Raw genomic sequence first — 16638 nt, forward strand, 5'->3', positions numbered from 1 at the left:
GTTGTGACGCGCTGGCGGGTGTTTCGTGCGTCAGCTCCATAGCGTCGGTAGAACTTTCGTCTGCAGCTGGCGCGCGAGCAGACGACGCGGCCGGGCGCGCGTCGCCATTCGGAGCAGTCGGCGCATCGAGGGAGTAGGGCACTGGAGTAGGGTGCCTCGATGCGCGCGCGCGCTCCGCTGAGGGTGAAGACAACTGCGTCGTCTGCTACGGCGGCTGCCATTGCCATGCCTACTTCAGAGGCGCGGGGCGTCCCTAACAGGCTTTTTGCACTTGCCGCTGCAAAAGCGCGCTTGTCTTCGCGACCAAAAGACAATACAACTGCGTTTCACGCCTTTTCTAATGAAGTGTCAACAGAACAGGCTTGTAAGGGGCAACTGTCCAAATATTTTAAGATTTGGACGGTCGTTTCTCCTAGCACACGGCGACTCGGGTGCTAGATTGGAAAGAGTTCATAGAGCGCACTAGGAACCTAACTGCAGGATTAAAATAAATTAATAACAGCAATATCATAAGCAGGTAGATTGCATTCAATTACTCAATTGTGTAACTAATTAAGAACGCTCCAGGTGCCTTATTCACATTTATTGTCAACCTAGAATGACGGTTTTTTTGTAGAAGAAAAAAGATTAATGTGCTTTACGTACCTTGTCCTAAGAAATAAAAGCCAGCGCATTCGCCACACGTACACGAACCGAATATCGCAGTACCTGAGCCGCGCATGCATGCATTGTGCACTGAAAACCCCAAATATCTCCAGGCATTTTTATACGCGTGTAGTCGGCCATTCGAACTTGGCGGGACCACTGTATATTGGTCAAATGATGAGGAAAGTTATTAGTCGCAGTGAAAATACATCCGTTTATACTCGAATGGAATCGAAATTTTGAGGTCATTAATAGGTCAAACTAATGAGAGTCGACTGCATTAGTATATTCAACGCGCACTTAAGACAGTGTTTTAAAGACAAAATAACAATCTATTGCCGCGATCAGAGGTTAGTTGAAAACAAAGAATCATTAATATTGTTTAAAACCATGGAAGTTGTTTATTTGCCCCGAAAAAAAATATTTCAGGGTACTTTGAAGGCATGTTTGCACAGATTATCCTTGTCTTCAGAACCTGGAGTCAGTGCAATTTAGGACACTTATTAGGTGTAAAAATAGGAACTCTGCTAATGCTAGCAGCATGAGTGTACTTCAGCGTGGATAGAAGCTTAGGTTAAATTAACTCCTGCACACGTCTTGCTTGCGTGACCATTGAGACGAGCTTTCTGAAGGTGTCGGAGGAAGATGCGCAGTCTCAATCTTGCGTACCTGTCGGTCAGCGTTTTCCGTATTTCTCCATCATGGCTTGCGCACAGCTTCAAGCGTGGTCGGTATGCTTGCTTGCAGCAGACCTTTCCTAGGTATGCTGTAAGTGAGCGGACAGGTGACTTCATTGTCACTAGTTTGCCTGTGCACCATGAGTTTATCCCTACAAAGTGCTCCTCGTAGATTTTGAGCATGTGCATCACATCATCACTGGGATAAATTAGGTTGTCACCTTCTGACACATATTCCTTCAGAGCAGTCAGAGAGGCATGTTCGTCACTAGCACATCCCAGTAGGGCATCCTTGCATTGCTGGCAGCTGACAGACGGCAAGATTCCTTTCAAAATGAAGCCTCCTATGTAGTGTAGAATGCTGCACTCTGTTGTGGACAGTTCTTCAATGAACAATTTCTGAGTCGCTTATCTCATCAGCTTCCACTTCTGTCCTTTCTTTCTTTGCCTGGGAGAGAAGGTCTACCAAATATTCGCGGTCATCGAGATCGTAGCTCGTCGTCCGTGGGGTAAATAAAAACTGGCTCACGCTCACAAGCCTCAGAGCGCATTTCATATCGTACGCAGTGGGCACAGGTTTTCTTAGTCGAACCACCGAAAAGAGGTTCTCCAGACAATCCTGTAAGAGTCTGCTGGTAAGAAAAAAATCGTACCCCTCATTTCCCAGCAACACTTCTTGGAGGTGGATGACAACGGTTGTTGCAATGAGAAGGCCAGCTTGGCATGGTTTCCACAGTGATGTGGACCCCATTTTCGTACTTCTAATGGTCTCCATTGCCGTGTGCAACGTGCCTAGGGCGGCATAATACTTGGCCATACTCCTGCGACTTAAGGCCATTGTTGGGTTGCGAGACGACATTAGAGAATACCATTTGAAAATGAGCTCCAAAAACCATGCAGTGGTTTCAGCTTCTTCAATTACAGATGCTCTTATTAAAAACCGAATAGCAGCTGGTGCTTCGCGGAAAAACTGAACGGCAACACCAACTTTCATTTTCGTGAAATGGCCACTGCTAGTGTGCACCTCGCATAGGTTGGGCGCTACCTTGAGCTCGTGCTCTGCGTCATAGTCGAGCACAGCCTGAACATGCTCGAGTTTGACCTCCGATGATGGCAGGTTGTTCTCCTTTACAGTGGCGTCACTCAACGTAAAAACTGATGAACTTAGTAACTGTCCTCTGAGATTGAGAACGTGTGCAGGGTCAGCCGTGAAAAACAGTTGCTTTCCATCCAAACATGGGTGTGGTATAGAGCACACAGTTGAGGAGTTCCTGTGGCTTGAAAAGCCAAAGTCTCGCCACATCGCTCGATTTGACGCACCCATATCAGATGTCACAACACGAACTCTGAGGGACACCTGGCTGCATAATTGAACAAGCTCAAGGGCATAGTGCTTGAGCACAGAGCCCTGTACGTGATGTCCGGTGAATTCATAAGCGATCACCTGTTTCCACCTCTGATTTAAACCGCCTAGCATGAACACTAACGCGTGATTGGCAGGCTCGTCAGGCTTTGGCGGTAGCGTCTTTCCTCCAAGGAGCGCATCTTCAGCACGGTCCAACTCATATCCACTTGAAATCTCCATTTCATCCAAAAAAAGGATGCAATCTTTCTCCACCTCCTCCATGGCCATTGCCTTGCACCGCATGACGTCAATCACCTCGTGAAGTATCCCCGGAAGGAACTTCAAACCTTCGAGCCTGCGAGTCAGTGTCCTGTTTGAGGGAAGGGGATATCCCAGCTTTCTGAGCGTTTCATATCCAGTTGTCCCGCAAGCGAACTTAATTTGAAGGCCTTGCTTGACCGTTTCAGGCGTCCAGGAATTGCCCCGGTTGTTGCTCCTAGACAGAGCACGGAGCTGATCTTCATCCAGGAACTTGACATTTTTCGAGAAATTCCTGATTTCGCTTTCAAGCCTCTGAACTTGATTTTTGAGGCCCTTAATACTGTTTCTGGCGGCAGCATGATGGTCCTGAAGGTCTGTGTATTTCCTCGTGATGTCCGCTAGCTGCTTCTTCAGCTCTGCAGAATACGAGGAAGCAGTCTGGGTCCCACTAGGTTCGCCGGCTTGCTCTCTTCTGTCTGCATCCTGAACCTGCTGTGGACACTCAGCAATGACATTGCTGACCTGGAACGAGTCCATTTCGGATGTATCTTCCTGAAGCGGAGGTCTGAATTGAGACTGCTCCGTGGTCTCAGAGAGCGTTATTCCTTCACATGACGAGCTGCTTGCTTCCACGGGGGTCGCATCTGATTTACCATTTGAGAGCGAGATCTCTGAAGCCGCTCTCTCCTTCGGTGCTTTTCGCTCCTTAGGTAAAGCTGCAACATAAAAAAATATGCACTTTAAGATCGGTTTATTCGACCTGGCGAGCTAGTACATTCTTTTCTACAACAAGCAAGATGGGACCAAGGATCACATCTTTTCTACAGTGTACTCTTGAGAACGCACATAAACTGGAGCAAGCATGTTAATGTTGTACGCTAACGTGCACGAACCCGACATTTCCAGAAGGTTAAAAATGTTTTTTTTATTTAATGCTATCCACAAGCATGTTCCCGAGACGGCTTGTAAGCAATGCAGGTAACAATAGCTACATAATACTTAGCCGGACTTTAGAAATAACAACTTACGTTTGAATGAAAAAAGAGTTGGAACTGCATTCGGCTTCAGCTTTTTCCATCCATCTGAACGATGCTGTTCAAAGCTGCTTGGTTCAAAGTGAGCCTGCAAATGAATGTGTAAGGTTGAGGCACATTAGCATTTTTGTTTCACTGTAGATGATATAGACAAAACCAAGTATATCATATAACTGGTATGTCCAAAACTGTGTAGTATAACCAAGTGTGTCATAAATGAAACTTTGTTTTACACTTGCTTGACGGAGAGCATCCGTAGAGCACCCAGAGCGAGATTTTATTTACAGACCCCAAGTATAGATAATTAATATAGCAACGTGCGAACAAAAATTCCAGTCATCATGAATATGTGCTCGCAGCAAACAATGCAGGTCATAGAGACGAGGGGGTGCATGTGCTCAAGGACAGGGTGCGAAATAAGTGATAGCAGGTACCAAGAAAAGCCTATGCAGAATGCACTGAAAAAGTGAAGCTTTATTTTCGCATGCATTACTAATCGAACAAATTCACTTTTTCTCAGCTGTTATAAAATTTTTAGGACAGTACCACTAATTTTATTTGTAACAAGCACATGAACACAATTATGCCATGTGTACTATAAGCGGCTTTCCGCGCATCTTATACCGAGCAATGAAATCAATTAGGTGGCATCAGTGATGCGGGCTGCAGTCGGTACACTGTTACGGCTGTCGCTAAACGTTTTAATGCGAGGGCAGCTCTCGCATTCCTTGGCTCGTTGTGCGAAAAGCCCGCCGTTGCCGTGGCAGCAGCACCTCCCCCCCCCCCCCCGTATTTAACCCGGGGGGCGGAGGGGGGGGTTATGACGAGTGTATTGTCACCGCGGGGGTGACAATGCACAAGTTTAAACCTGTCGGCGTGGTGAAGGAATGTAGAACTTCTTCTTGCTGGGCGAGTTGGTGCATAGCTTTCTTGGGATCGAGCATAGCTTTCTTGGGAAGGAAGGAGCGAGCAGACAGCGGAATATTTCTGCAGCTACCGAGTGCATTAAATGGAAAATCCCGCGGTCAACATCAGCTGGCCTTCAGTTTTCGGAGAGCGAGGTTGCGGTGCTATGCCGTCTTCACCGTCTGAGGTTCAATCACTCGCGTCCACATCACCACTCGAGACAGCAAAGCGTGGCCGTAGGCGGCAGGGCATGGTGAGAACTCCGCAAATAAAACCCAGCTGAGAGATCGCAATATGACCGATTTGTCGTCTCGCTTTGTCGCGACCTCATAATAAGCAACTTTCGGAGCCTCGCAAAAATTACATAGCCGCACTACACATTGCAGTAGCATTTCGCTGCAGCCCTACACTCAGCAACAAGTAACGCTCTCGCCTTTACACAACATAATGATTGCTTAGGAGCCCACATAATCGAAATAGACTGCACTTTTCCTTTATTTTACTATGAAGGGGAATTGTGTGCGCCATTGTGAAGAGATTTCATGTTCATTGTTTCAAGTTAAAATGCAGTCAGCGAGTCAGAAGAGCAGGCGCACCAAAAAAGGCCTCAAGCTTTTTTTCAGCGAGAAAGTCTCATTCGAAGGAAAATACTCGAACAACGCCTCCATTTTTTTCTTTTTTCAGTCTCTCTCGTCAAGAGAACGCGGGCATTTTTGTTTTCTTAAAAGGTGCGGAACTTTCCGGGCAGCGATACTCGTTCTGTGAGCAATCTAATTTGCTCCCAACATTTGCCACACAATCCCTGTGCACGAAGTTGCTAATCCTCAGCGGCACTTATTTTCAGAGCGATCATATTTACATGTCCCTGTTCAGACCTTCCACACGTTCTCTCAATAAAAATGAATCGCGTACCTCAACGGCACGCACATGCGAATCCTTTGGCATACGAAGGAAAGTTTTACTCACGCTGCACATGCACGATGTGTTTGTCGGTTGCCACTTGTCGCGCTTGGTCTTTACTGTCCAAAGCAGCCTTCTCTTGGGGTCCCTCGGGAACTGAAACATTCTCCATCCCTTTCTGGAGTGGTTGGTGCACTGCGGCACACAACAACCCGGCATTTTTCGATGTGCGCCACCGGTCAGCACCAAGAGAAAAGGCGACAGAGCGAACGCACGTGTTACGGCCGCCGCGCCGCCGCGAGAAAGGGCATGAAAATGGCCGCAGGTGGACTGTCCCGGCCGAGGAGGCGGCACTCGCCCTCCCAAAGGGTGACCTCACCCTAGAGAGGGCGCACGCGCATCGAGGCACCCTAGGAGGGCCTAAAGTCCCTTGATAATTTGAAAGTTGCGACACTCTTTGAACTATGCCGCCGCCGCTCGACCTCCTCGCCCCTTGCATTTCCCCCGCGGCAACCAGTTCTGCCCCCGTTTTTCTGCACGACGATTGGTCTCCCTGCCGTTGCCCTTGGAAACGCGCGGATATTGAGTTTTGCTTGTTTTTCTTTTTCTTTCGCGCCATTTTGCTCCTGAGCACGGCTGGCTCAGCTTAGCGAACGTTGCACGCTGTTTTTTTTTTCTTTTGTACGATGTGCTGTTGCGCATATAACTGCAGTAAGAAGCCTGAAGATGGTTATGCCGTTTTTATAATACCACAAGGAAAGCGCGACGGCTTGCGCAGGAAGCAGTGGCTGCATGACATTGGCCGAAATAACTTTGTTCCGACAAAGAACAGCGTTATTTGCGAGCAGAGGCGTCTTTCTTATAGCTCGTAGCAAAGCATCCCGTAATGCTGCATTTTTTTTTCATTCTTCCGACCTGCTCACCAGCGTTTTTGTTACGGTTGTCCTCAGTATGCTTAATATTCTGGGGCGGCTCCATCACCTCGCACGTCGCTAACTGTTGTTATTCAGTCGGAAGGGCAGCATTATAGATTCTGCTTTACGCCCTGAAAAAAATTAGTGGTAAGTATACCCGTGGTATTGCATGTGATGAGCGTTAGCTAGTCAAAATTGAGTTTTTTTTTTAGGTTTTAAGGCTAAAGCCTTTAGATGTGTTTCAGGGTCGCGTTGTACTGGAAGTATCACGTGACCCAAGGAAGGCCAGGGGTGACCCAAAGCGTGTCCACTCCTGTATAAGAGAATGATTACGCAAGTTAATTAATGAATCATTAGTGATTGAGATAAGGTGGATTAGGGAGGATTAAGGTGGATTAGAGTGCATTAAGAAGGATTAAGATGCATGAATAAAGATGGTGGGTGGAGGAGGATTAAAGCGGATTGTGGTGGATTAAGGTGAAGGGTTGATGAAAGGGTATTAAGACCTATTAGGGTGTTTTGACAAGGATTAGGGGGAATTAAGGTGGATAAATGAAGATTAAGGTTGATTAATGTAGATTAAGGTGAATTAGGGTTGATAAAGGAGGATTAAGGCCGATTTGGGTAGATTAAGGTGGATTAGAGACCATGGAGCTGCATTAGGTCTGATAGAGGTGGATTAGGGTGTATTAAGGTAGATTGGGACTATTAAGTAGGATTAACTTGGATTAAGGTGCATGAATAAGGATTAAGGAGGATGAAGGAGGATTATGATGGATTATGGTTGATAAAGGAGGATTAAGACTGTATAGGGTAGGCTAAGGTACATTAGGGGCGATGTAGGTTGATTAGGTTCTATTAAGGTGGATTGGGAGTATTAAGTTGGATTAAGGTGGATTAGGGTGAACTAAGGTGAATTAGGGTTCATAGAGTATTAAGACCGATTAGTCTACCATAATGCTCCTAATGCACATTAATCCACCGAATCCACATTCATCGGCCTCAATCTACTTTAACCCTCCTTAATGCACTTTAATCCTCCTTAGTCCGAGAGAATGGCCGTCGCAGGGACGGTCGTGCGGATGAGCAGCCGGCGTTCTCGGTGCGGAGCGAGCCACGCACACGTGGCGCCGTCCCGTACCAGGTTGGCGAATTCGGCCACGCGGCGGCCCATGCCGGAGCATGGGAGAGCGCGCAACCGGGGGACCAGGTGCTGACCATGCCGCGAGCGATGCAGGCGCTCCACGTGTGGTTGAGGGCCCGCCCCTCATCCCGTAGAGAGAGGGCGTCTCCTCTGCCTCGGCAAGAGCGGCGCCGCTTTGTCACGACCGCGGGAGGCACAGGAAGTGGCGGATGACGGCTCGGTGATCCGCGTCCAGCACCTTCCATTGCATCGGCTGTAGGTCCGCCATGGGCAGCGCGTACAGGATCCGCGCCGAGGCCACGGAGTTGTAGAGGCGCAGCGCGAGGGTGGGCGAACATCCTTGGCGACGAGCAAGCAGGGAGCGCGCGGCGCCCGCCACCTACGCGGCACCTTTGCGCAGGGCAGCCACAGCAGCTCACCAGTTGAGCCGCCGGTCGATGACGAGACCGAGGTAGCGTACTTGCTTCTCCCACGGGAGCAGCACTCCCTGGAGGGTGAAGCCCGGCGTGCTGTACTGCCCATCCTACGTTGGATGTACGATGAGCGCCTTGGTCTTGGCTGCCGAAAGGGTGAGGCCGATGCCGCTGATGAAAGCGGCGACCCCATCCAGCGCGCGCTGCACACACGCACGCACCACATAGCCAACCCTGGTGGGGCCGCTCGCGAACAACGCGATGTCGTCCGCGTAGACTGCGACGGGAACCTCGTGCGCCGGAAACCGGGGAATGTAGTCGGCAGGGGTGTAACCGGGGGGGGGGGGGGGGGGGGGGCTTATGGGGCTGCAGCCCCCCCCCCGAAATTTTTACCTGCTGCCCATGCGCCGCCGGCCAAAACACCCCCGGCGCCGGAAGTCGTGCTCGATTTTGTCTAGAATGTCCTTTTCACGCTCGAAAAAATATTTTAGCGTGAACATAGCGAAATCGGGCTGGATTTCGCGGCAACGCCCATGCACCGGGAGTCGCATATCGTAACGCAAGGAGCTCCGTCCGAGCACAAAGTTCCAAAGGCGTGGCGTGTGGGCTTGTCGCGGCAAAACGCTGAGGTCGCGGAATTGGGAGCGCTTGGATTTAAATTCTGAAACTTTGTGGGTATAAAGTTCTAATAAACTTTTGATGCGAAAGGTGCATTGATATTTCCAAAGTCGTGCTTTAGATTTTCCATTCCGGAACTTTGTGGGCGTAATGTTGTTATAAACGTTTGACGCCAAAGGTGCATTGACTTTTCTAAAGTCCTAGATCGAAACATACGAGACAAGCCAAATCAACACACTATCAGACAAGTGGACAAAAGAGGCAGCGAGATACGATGAGAGGAAGCGTTGTGGTGGTTCATTTGTGCTGTCATGTCGCATAAAAAATAACATTTTTTTTACTTACGCCAAAGCATCCATGTGAAGACCCTAAAGCCAGCTAGGGTAACTACGTTCTTATTTATTTTTTTCTACTTTGACTTTTATTCTTTGAGGACACATTGAGCCTCTTAAATTTTTTATTCTCCCTACCCTACCCGCGGGCTGCCAGAGCCAGCTAGAGCGAATGCGTTATTTTTTTTTTTGTTGCCCCGAAGTCACCGCGCGAAATCACTTCGGCGCGCGTGTGGTTTTCTCTGGCAGAGTGAAATTTCGCCTGGCGGAGTTTTGGACGCCTTCTGGCTAGCAGACGAGAAAAAGAAACAATGGTCGCTCACCGCCATCACTGTGAAGACTTGACGGATTACACCGTGTTTGCTTGAGCGCAACGTCTCCGGAAAGTCTCGTCTCGCCGGTGTAAAATACCGAGCACTATGCGTATGGTTCTCGGTGGACAAAGCGTCTCACGTTTTCTTCGGTATTCATTTGATAGCCACATTAGGTGCCGAAAGTAGGCATTGGATTGTGGCCAACATACTTTCCATTGCGTTTTTTTTTTTCATTTCGGTGCCCCCGCCCCACAAAAGGAAAAAGATACATTGTTGCGGCGCAGCGAATTGTCGCATTCTGACAGATTGTTACGTATTTTGCGGAAAGTAATCGGCCACGGCACGCTTCGGTAGCCGGATAGTATTATTATATTATTGTGATAGCAATTATATGAAACCCGCCGTGGTTGCTCAGTGGCTATGGTGTTAGGCTGCTGAGCACGAGGTCGCGGAATCGAATCCCGGCCATGGCGGCCGCATTTCGATGGGGGCGAAATGCGAAAACACCCGTGGACTTAGATTTAGGTGCACGTTAAAGGGACACTAAAGCGAAAAAATAAATCAGTTTAGACTAATGAAGCATTGTTTGAGAATCCTGCAGGCAGTCATTTCAAAAAAATAGTTTCATTATTAGATGAGCAAATGAAGGTCCAAGTATCAGTACTTGAATACCCCAACGCCGGCACGTCATCGTGACGTCAGGGATTCCAAAGTAGGTTTTCGCATTTGGGCCGCGTTGGCTGAGTAAAGGTTCCCGAAACTTGCCATGTTTAATATTTGGTTCCTTTAGAACACAATGTAGTCAATCTGTGCCGCTATATATAATTAGTTGGCGCTAGAAGACGCCATCAAAATCCAAGACGTCACAGCCACCAGGTGCGGGAACTCAAGTAGGCGTCGCCACCCGTATTTCATTCTTGCGCTTTTTCTGGCTTACCAAACGTCTTATCGTTGTAAGAGTGGTGTTTTTGGTGTTGTAGAAATGTAATTTACTGATGCAGAAGAAATTATTTTTCACTTTAGTGTCCCTTTAAAGAACCCCAGGTGGTATAAATTTCCGGAGCCCCCACTACGGCGTGCCTCATAATCAGAAAGTGGTTTTGGCACTTAAAACCCCATAATTTAATTTTTAATTATATGAAGACTCCAGGCGCATTCTTTTTTTTGTGATAAAAGCTTGCCCTTAAGGCATAATTCTTGGAGCGTATATGTGTATTATATGTGTGCTGTGAGGCCTGTGTTGTGTATGAATTGAAGCAGTGTTTTGTGGAATCTGTTGTCATGTATCCAGCGGTCATAGCTGGTTGTCACACTGTAGCGGAGGCCGGCTTGCAGTAGGAGACGCGAGCGTTCCGATTGTAAACCCGTACATGTCCATATTAGGTGGTATGCATCTGATTCCACCACAGGAATGGAGCAGTATGGACACGTAGCACCCAGTAGTAAATGCGACCAGTTCCACCTTGAGACAACAGCCGGTGTAAGGGCCACCCCGGCCCGAAGCCTCCTAAGCACAACTTCCTCCGCCCTAGTAAGATGAAGGGGGAGGGAGCAGACACACGGTGGGATAAGAGCGCGTGTGTCCTGCCGGAGAACATTTTTTACGGGCTCGCAGCGAGTTACGGGGTTGGGGTGGGAGGGGAATAGGTGGAGGATCAGGATTAGGAGGGCAGTGTGCCTGCTGGTCAGCAGCAATGTTGTGAGGGTTTGCTGAATGGCCTTGAATCCAGTGTACCTTGACGCAAGTAGCTGTCTTACTATTCATAGTGTGTATTCTCTCGCAGATTTCCATCGCCTTATCAACCTTCTTGAGTTCCTGAACAGCCGCTAAAGAATCAGTGAAGATATCTAGTTGCTTGATGGTAGGCAGCTTAGATGTCGCATCTTGCACAGCGTCGTGGATGGCTTGAAGTTCCATTACTAGAGCGCTGGCTTCCGTAGATAAATAGCGGTGGTGGCCGCTGATGAAATTATGCGTAGTACTCAGGAATGATGTCCTTCCGCCGTCTGGGAGAATGGCAGCATCCGTATAGACTTTGCAAGTGTTAACGCATGATGCATCGACGTTGTTGTGTTCGTCAATAATACCTGTTGTATCGCTGCGTCGTAACTTCGTTGGCTTATTAGTTGTGATGCTGGTGAATTCCCAGGGAGGCATTGGATAGGGCTGATTGTCAATCCGAGAGCCGCGGTGAAAATGAGCATGCAACGCAGCGACAGCCGGAATAAGTTGCTTTTTTATTTCACGTGCTTTTTCACGTTGCAAAATTAGCTCTGCAATTGTGTTGAGCTGGGCATGTTCCTGTAAGGTTGGTATCGGAGTGATGCGGGGCAGTGCTGTGATTGTGCGCATAGCATCGCGATTAATCGTCTCCAACTGTGCCAGCTGTGCCAAAGTCAGCCGTTGAAATTGTGCTTGGTATAAAATTCGTGGCTGCAAGACTGCACGCACCAACCGTCGAGCTACGTCAGTACGAGCTCCAGCTGCTTTTGCTGCAATGCGACGAATACGGTGAAGTGTTTTTGTCGAACTCTGTCTGGTTTTACGGAGCCAGTGTGCACCACTGCCGGATTGGTGAATATCGAGACCCAGTATGCGGACCTCAGAAGCCTCAGGGATTGTCACTGCGCCGAGTCTAAATGTGAAGGGGTGCTGCGTGATTCTTGTGCGTCCTTTCTTGTTGGCCACCACAACATAGCTTGATTTTTGGGCGGAAATGTCCAATCCTGCTTTCCGAGCGTAGTTGTTCAGCACATCAAGGGCTTCTTGAAGCTGTTGAGGCGCATTCCTGCTGTCACCGTCGCCCTCATGTTTGGTATGAAGTCTCAAGGCAATAACATCTTGACCGCGCGCCGCATGCTGTATGTGCGAGTGAAAGAGTAGCGGGGGGTGGAATGGTTGAGCCGACGATGGTGGCTCAGTCTTGCGTGCGCAAAGGAGAAAAGCGGGGAGCAAGCGCGCCGCCTTCCGTCGCACGCGATACATCGGATGCAGTGGATGGAATGGGGGCGGGATCTAGGATACTGTGAATCTGTGATTGCGCCACATGTTTATTGCCTTGTTTCACGCATTATATGCACTGACTTTTTCTTAGATTCGTAGATTTATTGGAGACTAATACGTATATTTAAATATCTTGTTGCGAGGTTTTGTGTATGCGTGCAGTGAACTTTCTATCCAGTGACACTTTTTTGCCCTTTATCAAGCATTTGCATATTCGATTGTATCTTCGCATTTCTAATGAACGAGGGCGAGTTCAATGAAAGTGAGCCTACCCACCCCGCGCAATAATGGTTCGGTTCATTACCTGCGAGGCATGCGCGTAGCACACAGGCATATTTCATTTACAAAAGTGACACGCAGATGTGAGGGTAAATGTTCTTTAATGCTGTCATACGCAGGATTGAACACGGTTGCGTGACGTAATGGACACTTCAGAAGTTGAGCAATGGGGTGCCGTGATTGTTTTGACAGCTTAAGGTGTTATATTCGCCGTACGGCTGCCGTGTACGTTGAACATTGCATTTCATTGGCCACTGTGAAGCATTGGAGCAAACAGTTGAAAAAGGACCTGAACGTTGCAAAGACCATCCAAGACCGGGCCAAAGCCATCGTGCAATCACCCCCAACACATTGCAAAAGTTGATGAGCTGATGAGACAAGAACGGAGGAAAAACATTGATGAACTGGCAGAGCGTGTGAACATCAGTTGCGGTTCATGAACATCTCGGTCATCGGCTCTTGTGTGCGCAATGGATGCCCAAGATTTTGAACCACCGTCAGAAGGAGGTTCTGCGCTGCCTTGACTAATCTGATCCGGTATCACAATGAAGGTGACGACTTCTTGTCTGCAATTGTGATCGGGGACGAACCATGGTGCCACTAGTACGAGCCTGAAACTCGACGGCAAAGCTTACAGCGGAAACATTCGAATTCACCGCCCCCAAAGAAAGCAAAGGCCGTCATTTCCGCCGGAAAGGTGTTGTTTACTACTTTTTTTTCAATCGTCAGGGGCCATTACTGATAGAATTTTCTAAAGCCGGAGAGACTATCTATCGTTTCCGATATTGTGAAACGCCGGATCGGCTGCGTGTCGCAATCAAGAACAAACGACGTGGAAAATTGACGAATGGGGTCATCTTGTTCCACGACCTGGCTAGTGTTGGGCTGCTGAGCACGAGGTCGCGGAATCGAATCCCGGCCACAGCGGCCGCATTTCGATGAGGGCGAAATGCGAAAACACCCGTGTACTTAGATTAAGGTGCACGATAAAGAACCTCAGGTGGTCTAAATTTCCGGAGTCCTCCACTACAGCGTGCCTCATAATCAGAAAGTGGTTTTGACGCGTAAAACTCCATAATTTAATTTTTAATTTTTCCACAATGCCCATCCCCATGTCGCTGATGTGGCTAATACAAAATTGGCAAAGTTCAAGTGGGAAACGCTGCAACGTCCGCCATACAGCTAAGACCTGTCGCCTTGCGACTTCCACATTTTGGGGCAAATGAAAAACCAGCTTAAGGGAAACAGATTCGTGTCGAACGATGACTTGAAAAAGTCAGTTGCAGATTTCTTGAAGCAGCAACTTCAGGATTTTTATGAGACGGGAATCACCCGACTCGTTAGTCAATGGGATAAGTGTCTAAATGGTAATGGAGACTACTTTTAAATTAAGTACCTCGTTTCTCATATATTTGCATTGGCTCACTTTCATTTGACTCACCCTCGTATATTTTGCAGAACGGCTTTATATAGGTGCTCTCTGTTGGGACAATAATTTCGGTGCAATTACTCACGATACACGACCGGTGACAGCTGCCCCTGCGTAATACATTGGAATAAATGACAGCGTCATTGAGATTTTTCACTGGTCGTTGCATATGTACAAAAATGTAAACAATGTTGTTGAATGACGTTGTTGTTGAATGAGCCGTTCTCTTGAGTTTTATTAACATATTTGTCCTCAACTTATTCATTTCATAGCCTATACATTTTTCATATCAGTGGCATGCGCTGCTTTGCTGGTTTCGAGGTGATATAGTTCTAAGGATCGTGTGATATTTTCTTTACTTATTAAATAGACAAGAACATGGAGGCATTGATATCAGTTATTTTGAGCGCAATTTCTGGCACATAGGAGTATATTTTTTTTATTAAAGATACCTATATTACTTGTTTTGACAGTGCGTAGCGTTCAAGAATTCGTTTGCAGCATCTTTGGCTATGGCAATGTAGTTATTATTGATGTATTCGATCTCTCGACAAATTGTTGAAGAGGAAGCTTTAGCTGGGGCCCAACTCCGACGCGGCCTATTCAAATAAATGTAAAACGCAGAAACGCTCTTCTGAGACAACCCCTTGATCACTTTTAATAAAGTTTCTTGAATTTGAGAAAGTTAACTTTTAGTATCTGTTGGAAGCGGAAGTTCGATTTAGGGCCTGAATTTTGTTGAAAATATATTGAAAAATTCGAAAGTGCGAAAAAATAGAAGCACGACGTTTACAAACAGCTCTTCATCAAAAACAGATGTCGCGGTTCTTCAAACGGCATCTATTATAAGAGTCAAACCGGACAAATTCGGTATGTCAATTTGTATCTTACGTGAATTAGTTACGTGGTGCACAAGGGTTCTGCAAAAGCCGTATTTGGATAATTCTAAATTGTTTGAGATTCATTTGTAACCTATCAATTTTGTCCGCCGTAGATCTACTATAAAGTGCGATTCACAGAATTGTGATATTATTTTTCATTGTTGAGTTAGAGTTTTAAACGTGATAGTTTCGTTTTCTGAAGATTTGAGATTTGTGCCAATTTTTAATAAAAAATATACAACCTAAATGAAAAATTCGAAACCAGAAGACAGTAGAATTTAAGTTTTTCTTTTAAATACAGCAAACCTAATCAAATATTGTGCAGTGGTTACCGAGAAAAACTAATTCAACTTCTACATGTATTTAGATAGGAGCATCCGAGCTGAGGCTTCCTCTTAAGGGGGAGACCAAGCTGCAACGTGAGCCCCCCCCCCCCCCCCCCCCCCCCCCCCGCCGAACGAAATTTCTGGCTACGCCACAACACTGCTTCGCTTTACGTGAACACTGGCAATAAAATTATGCCCCTGCAAGTGACAGAACACTTCACGACGGCGCGTTGTCCACTGACGGCTGCGGTAACAGCCAGCGATACGGCCGGCAGGCATAGCTAGGCGGACGCTGCGGCCGACGGCGCTTGATTCAGGCCGAGCTCGATGAAGAGGGCTTATTTTTGCCAAAACAATTAACGCTGTGCACTTAGGTAGCCCGTAATTAAATACAATTGGTTTACTCGACGCAGTCGTTGCGAAGGGCAAACGTGCAAGCGAAGCGAGCAGCCTCGCTCAGACGGTCGGTGTGTGCTGTTTGCCCGCGGAAAGGCCCTCGCGTCGCGGCTCCCGATTTCGGCGGTAGCTTAGTGCTACTGTACTAGGCGCTGTTTTGCATTATAAGCACATGTTCGAGATAACTTTATTGAACTGGTAACTATTTCGTGTCGGCAACAAACTGCAGCAGGCAAGGGAAAAAAGAAAAAGACGGCGAGAAACCGGCCTGCCAGCGCCGCCTCCGTGGAGGGAACGTCAGAGAACGTCACATTAGCTGCGGCCAAACGACGGTGCGGTCAGTGCGGTTGTCGGACACATCGGACGATGAAAATCTGCCCGGTTTGTCGCACGCCGGACGTCCGATCCGGCGCTTCGGCACGGCAAAACACCTCGATTCCGGCTGCCGTTCAGGCGCGTCGGACTCCGGATCGGACACCGAATCGGACCGTGTGTCTCCCGCTTTAGTTGGCGAACACGAGCCCATCAGCGCGCCGTCCGTGCAGCTCCGTCTGCTTGCAATGGTAGATGGCCTACGGGCTTCTTTGACGCCTACTGATCACAAATTCATGATCACCGCTCGTATACACGCTTCCAACAGCGCTAGCTGTCGTGTTTACGAGATTATGTGCCCTCATCTTGAATTGGTGAGACCGCTCGACATGATCGCATCTATTTCTAGTGCGTGAGGCTTTCCATTGACTGTCACTACAACTAACCAATGTTTTGTTTATTTTGTGCTACAGTGGGTCGTGATGATTCCGTTCACAGCTTCAAAGCG

The 16638-nt window shown here is 47.9% G+C and overlaps 1 protein-coding gene across 1 annotated transcript; it reads right to left on the bottom strand.

The window, feature by feature from the left end:
* Window positions 1–1344: 1344 nt before the first annotated feature.
* LOC140219541 (uncharacterized) lies at window positions 1345–3465 on the bottom strand. Its single transcript, XM_072289423.1, has 4 exons — window positions 2810–3465; window positions 2311–2500; window positions 1462–1559; window positions 1345–1411 (listed from the first exon to the last, which is right to left on the bottom strand). The coding sequence occupies exons 1-4, from the start codon at window positions 3463–3465 to the stop codon at window positions 1345–1347; spliced, it is 1011 nt and encodes a 336-aa protein (XP_072145524.1).
* Between the last annotated feature and the right edge of the window lie 13173 nt (window positions 3466–16638).

This window comes from Dermacentor andersoni, chromosome 7, assembly GCF_023375885.2.
Source record: "Dermacentor andersoni chromosome 7, qqDerAnde1_hic_scaffold, whole genome shotgun sequence".
Taxonomy (NCBI): domain Eukaryota; kingdom Metazoa; phylum Arthropoda; class Arachnida; order Ixodida; family Ixodidae; genus Dermacentor; species Dermacentor andersoni.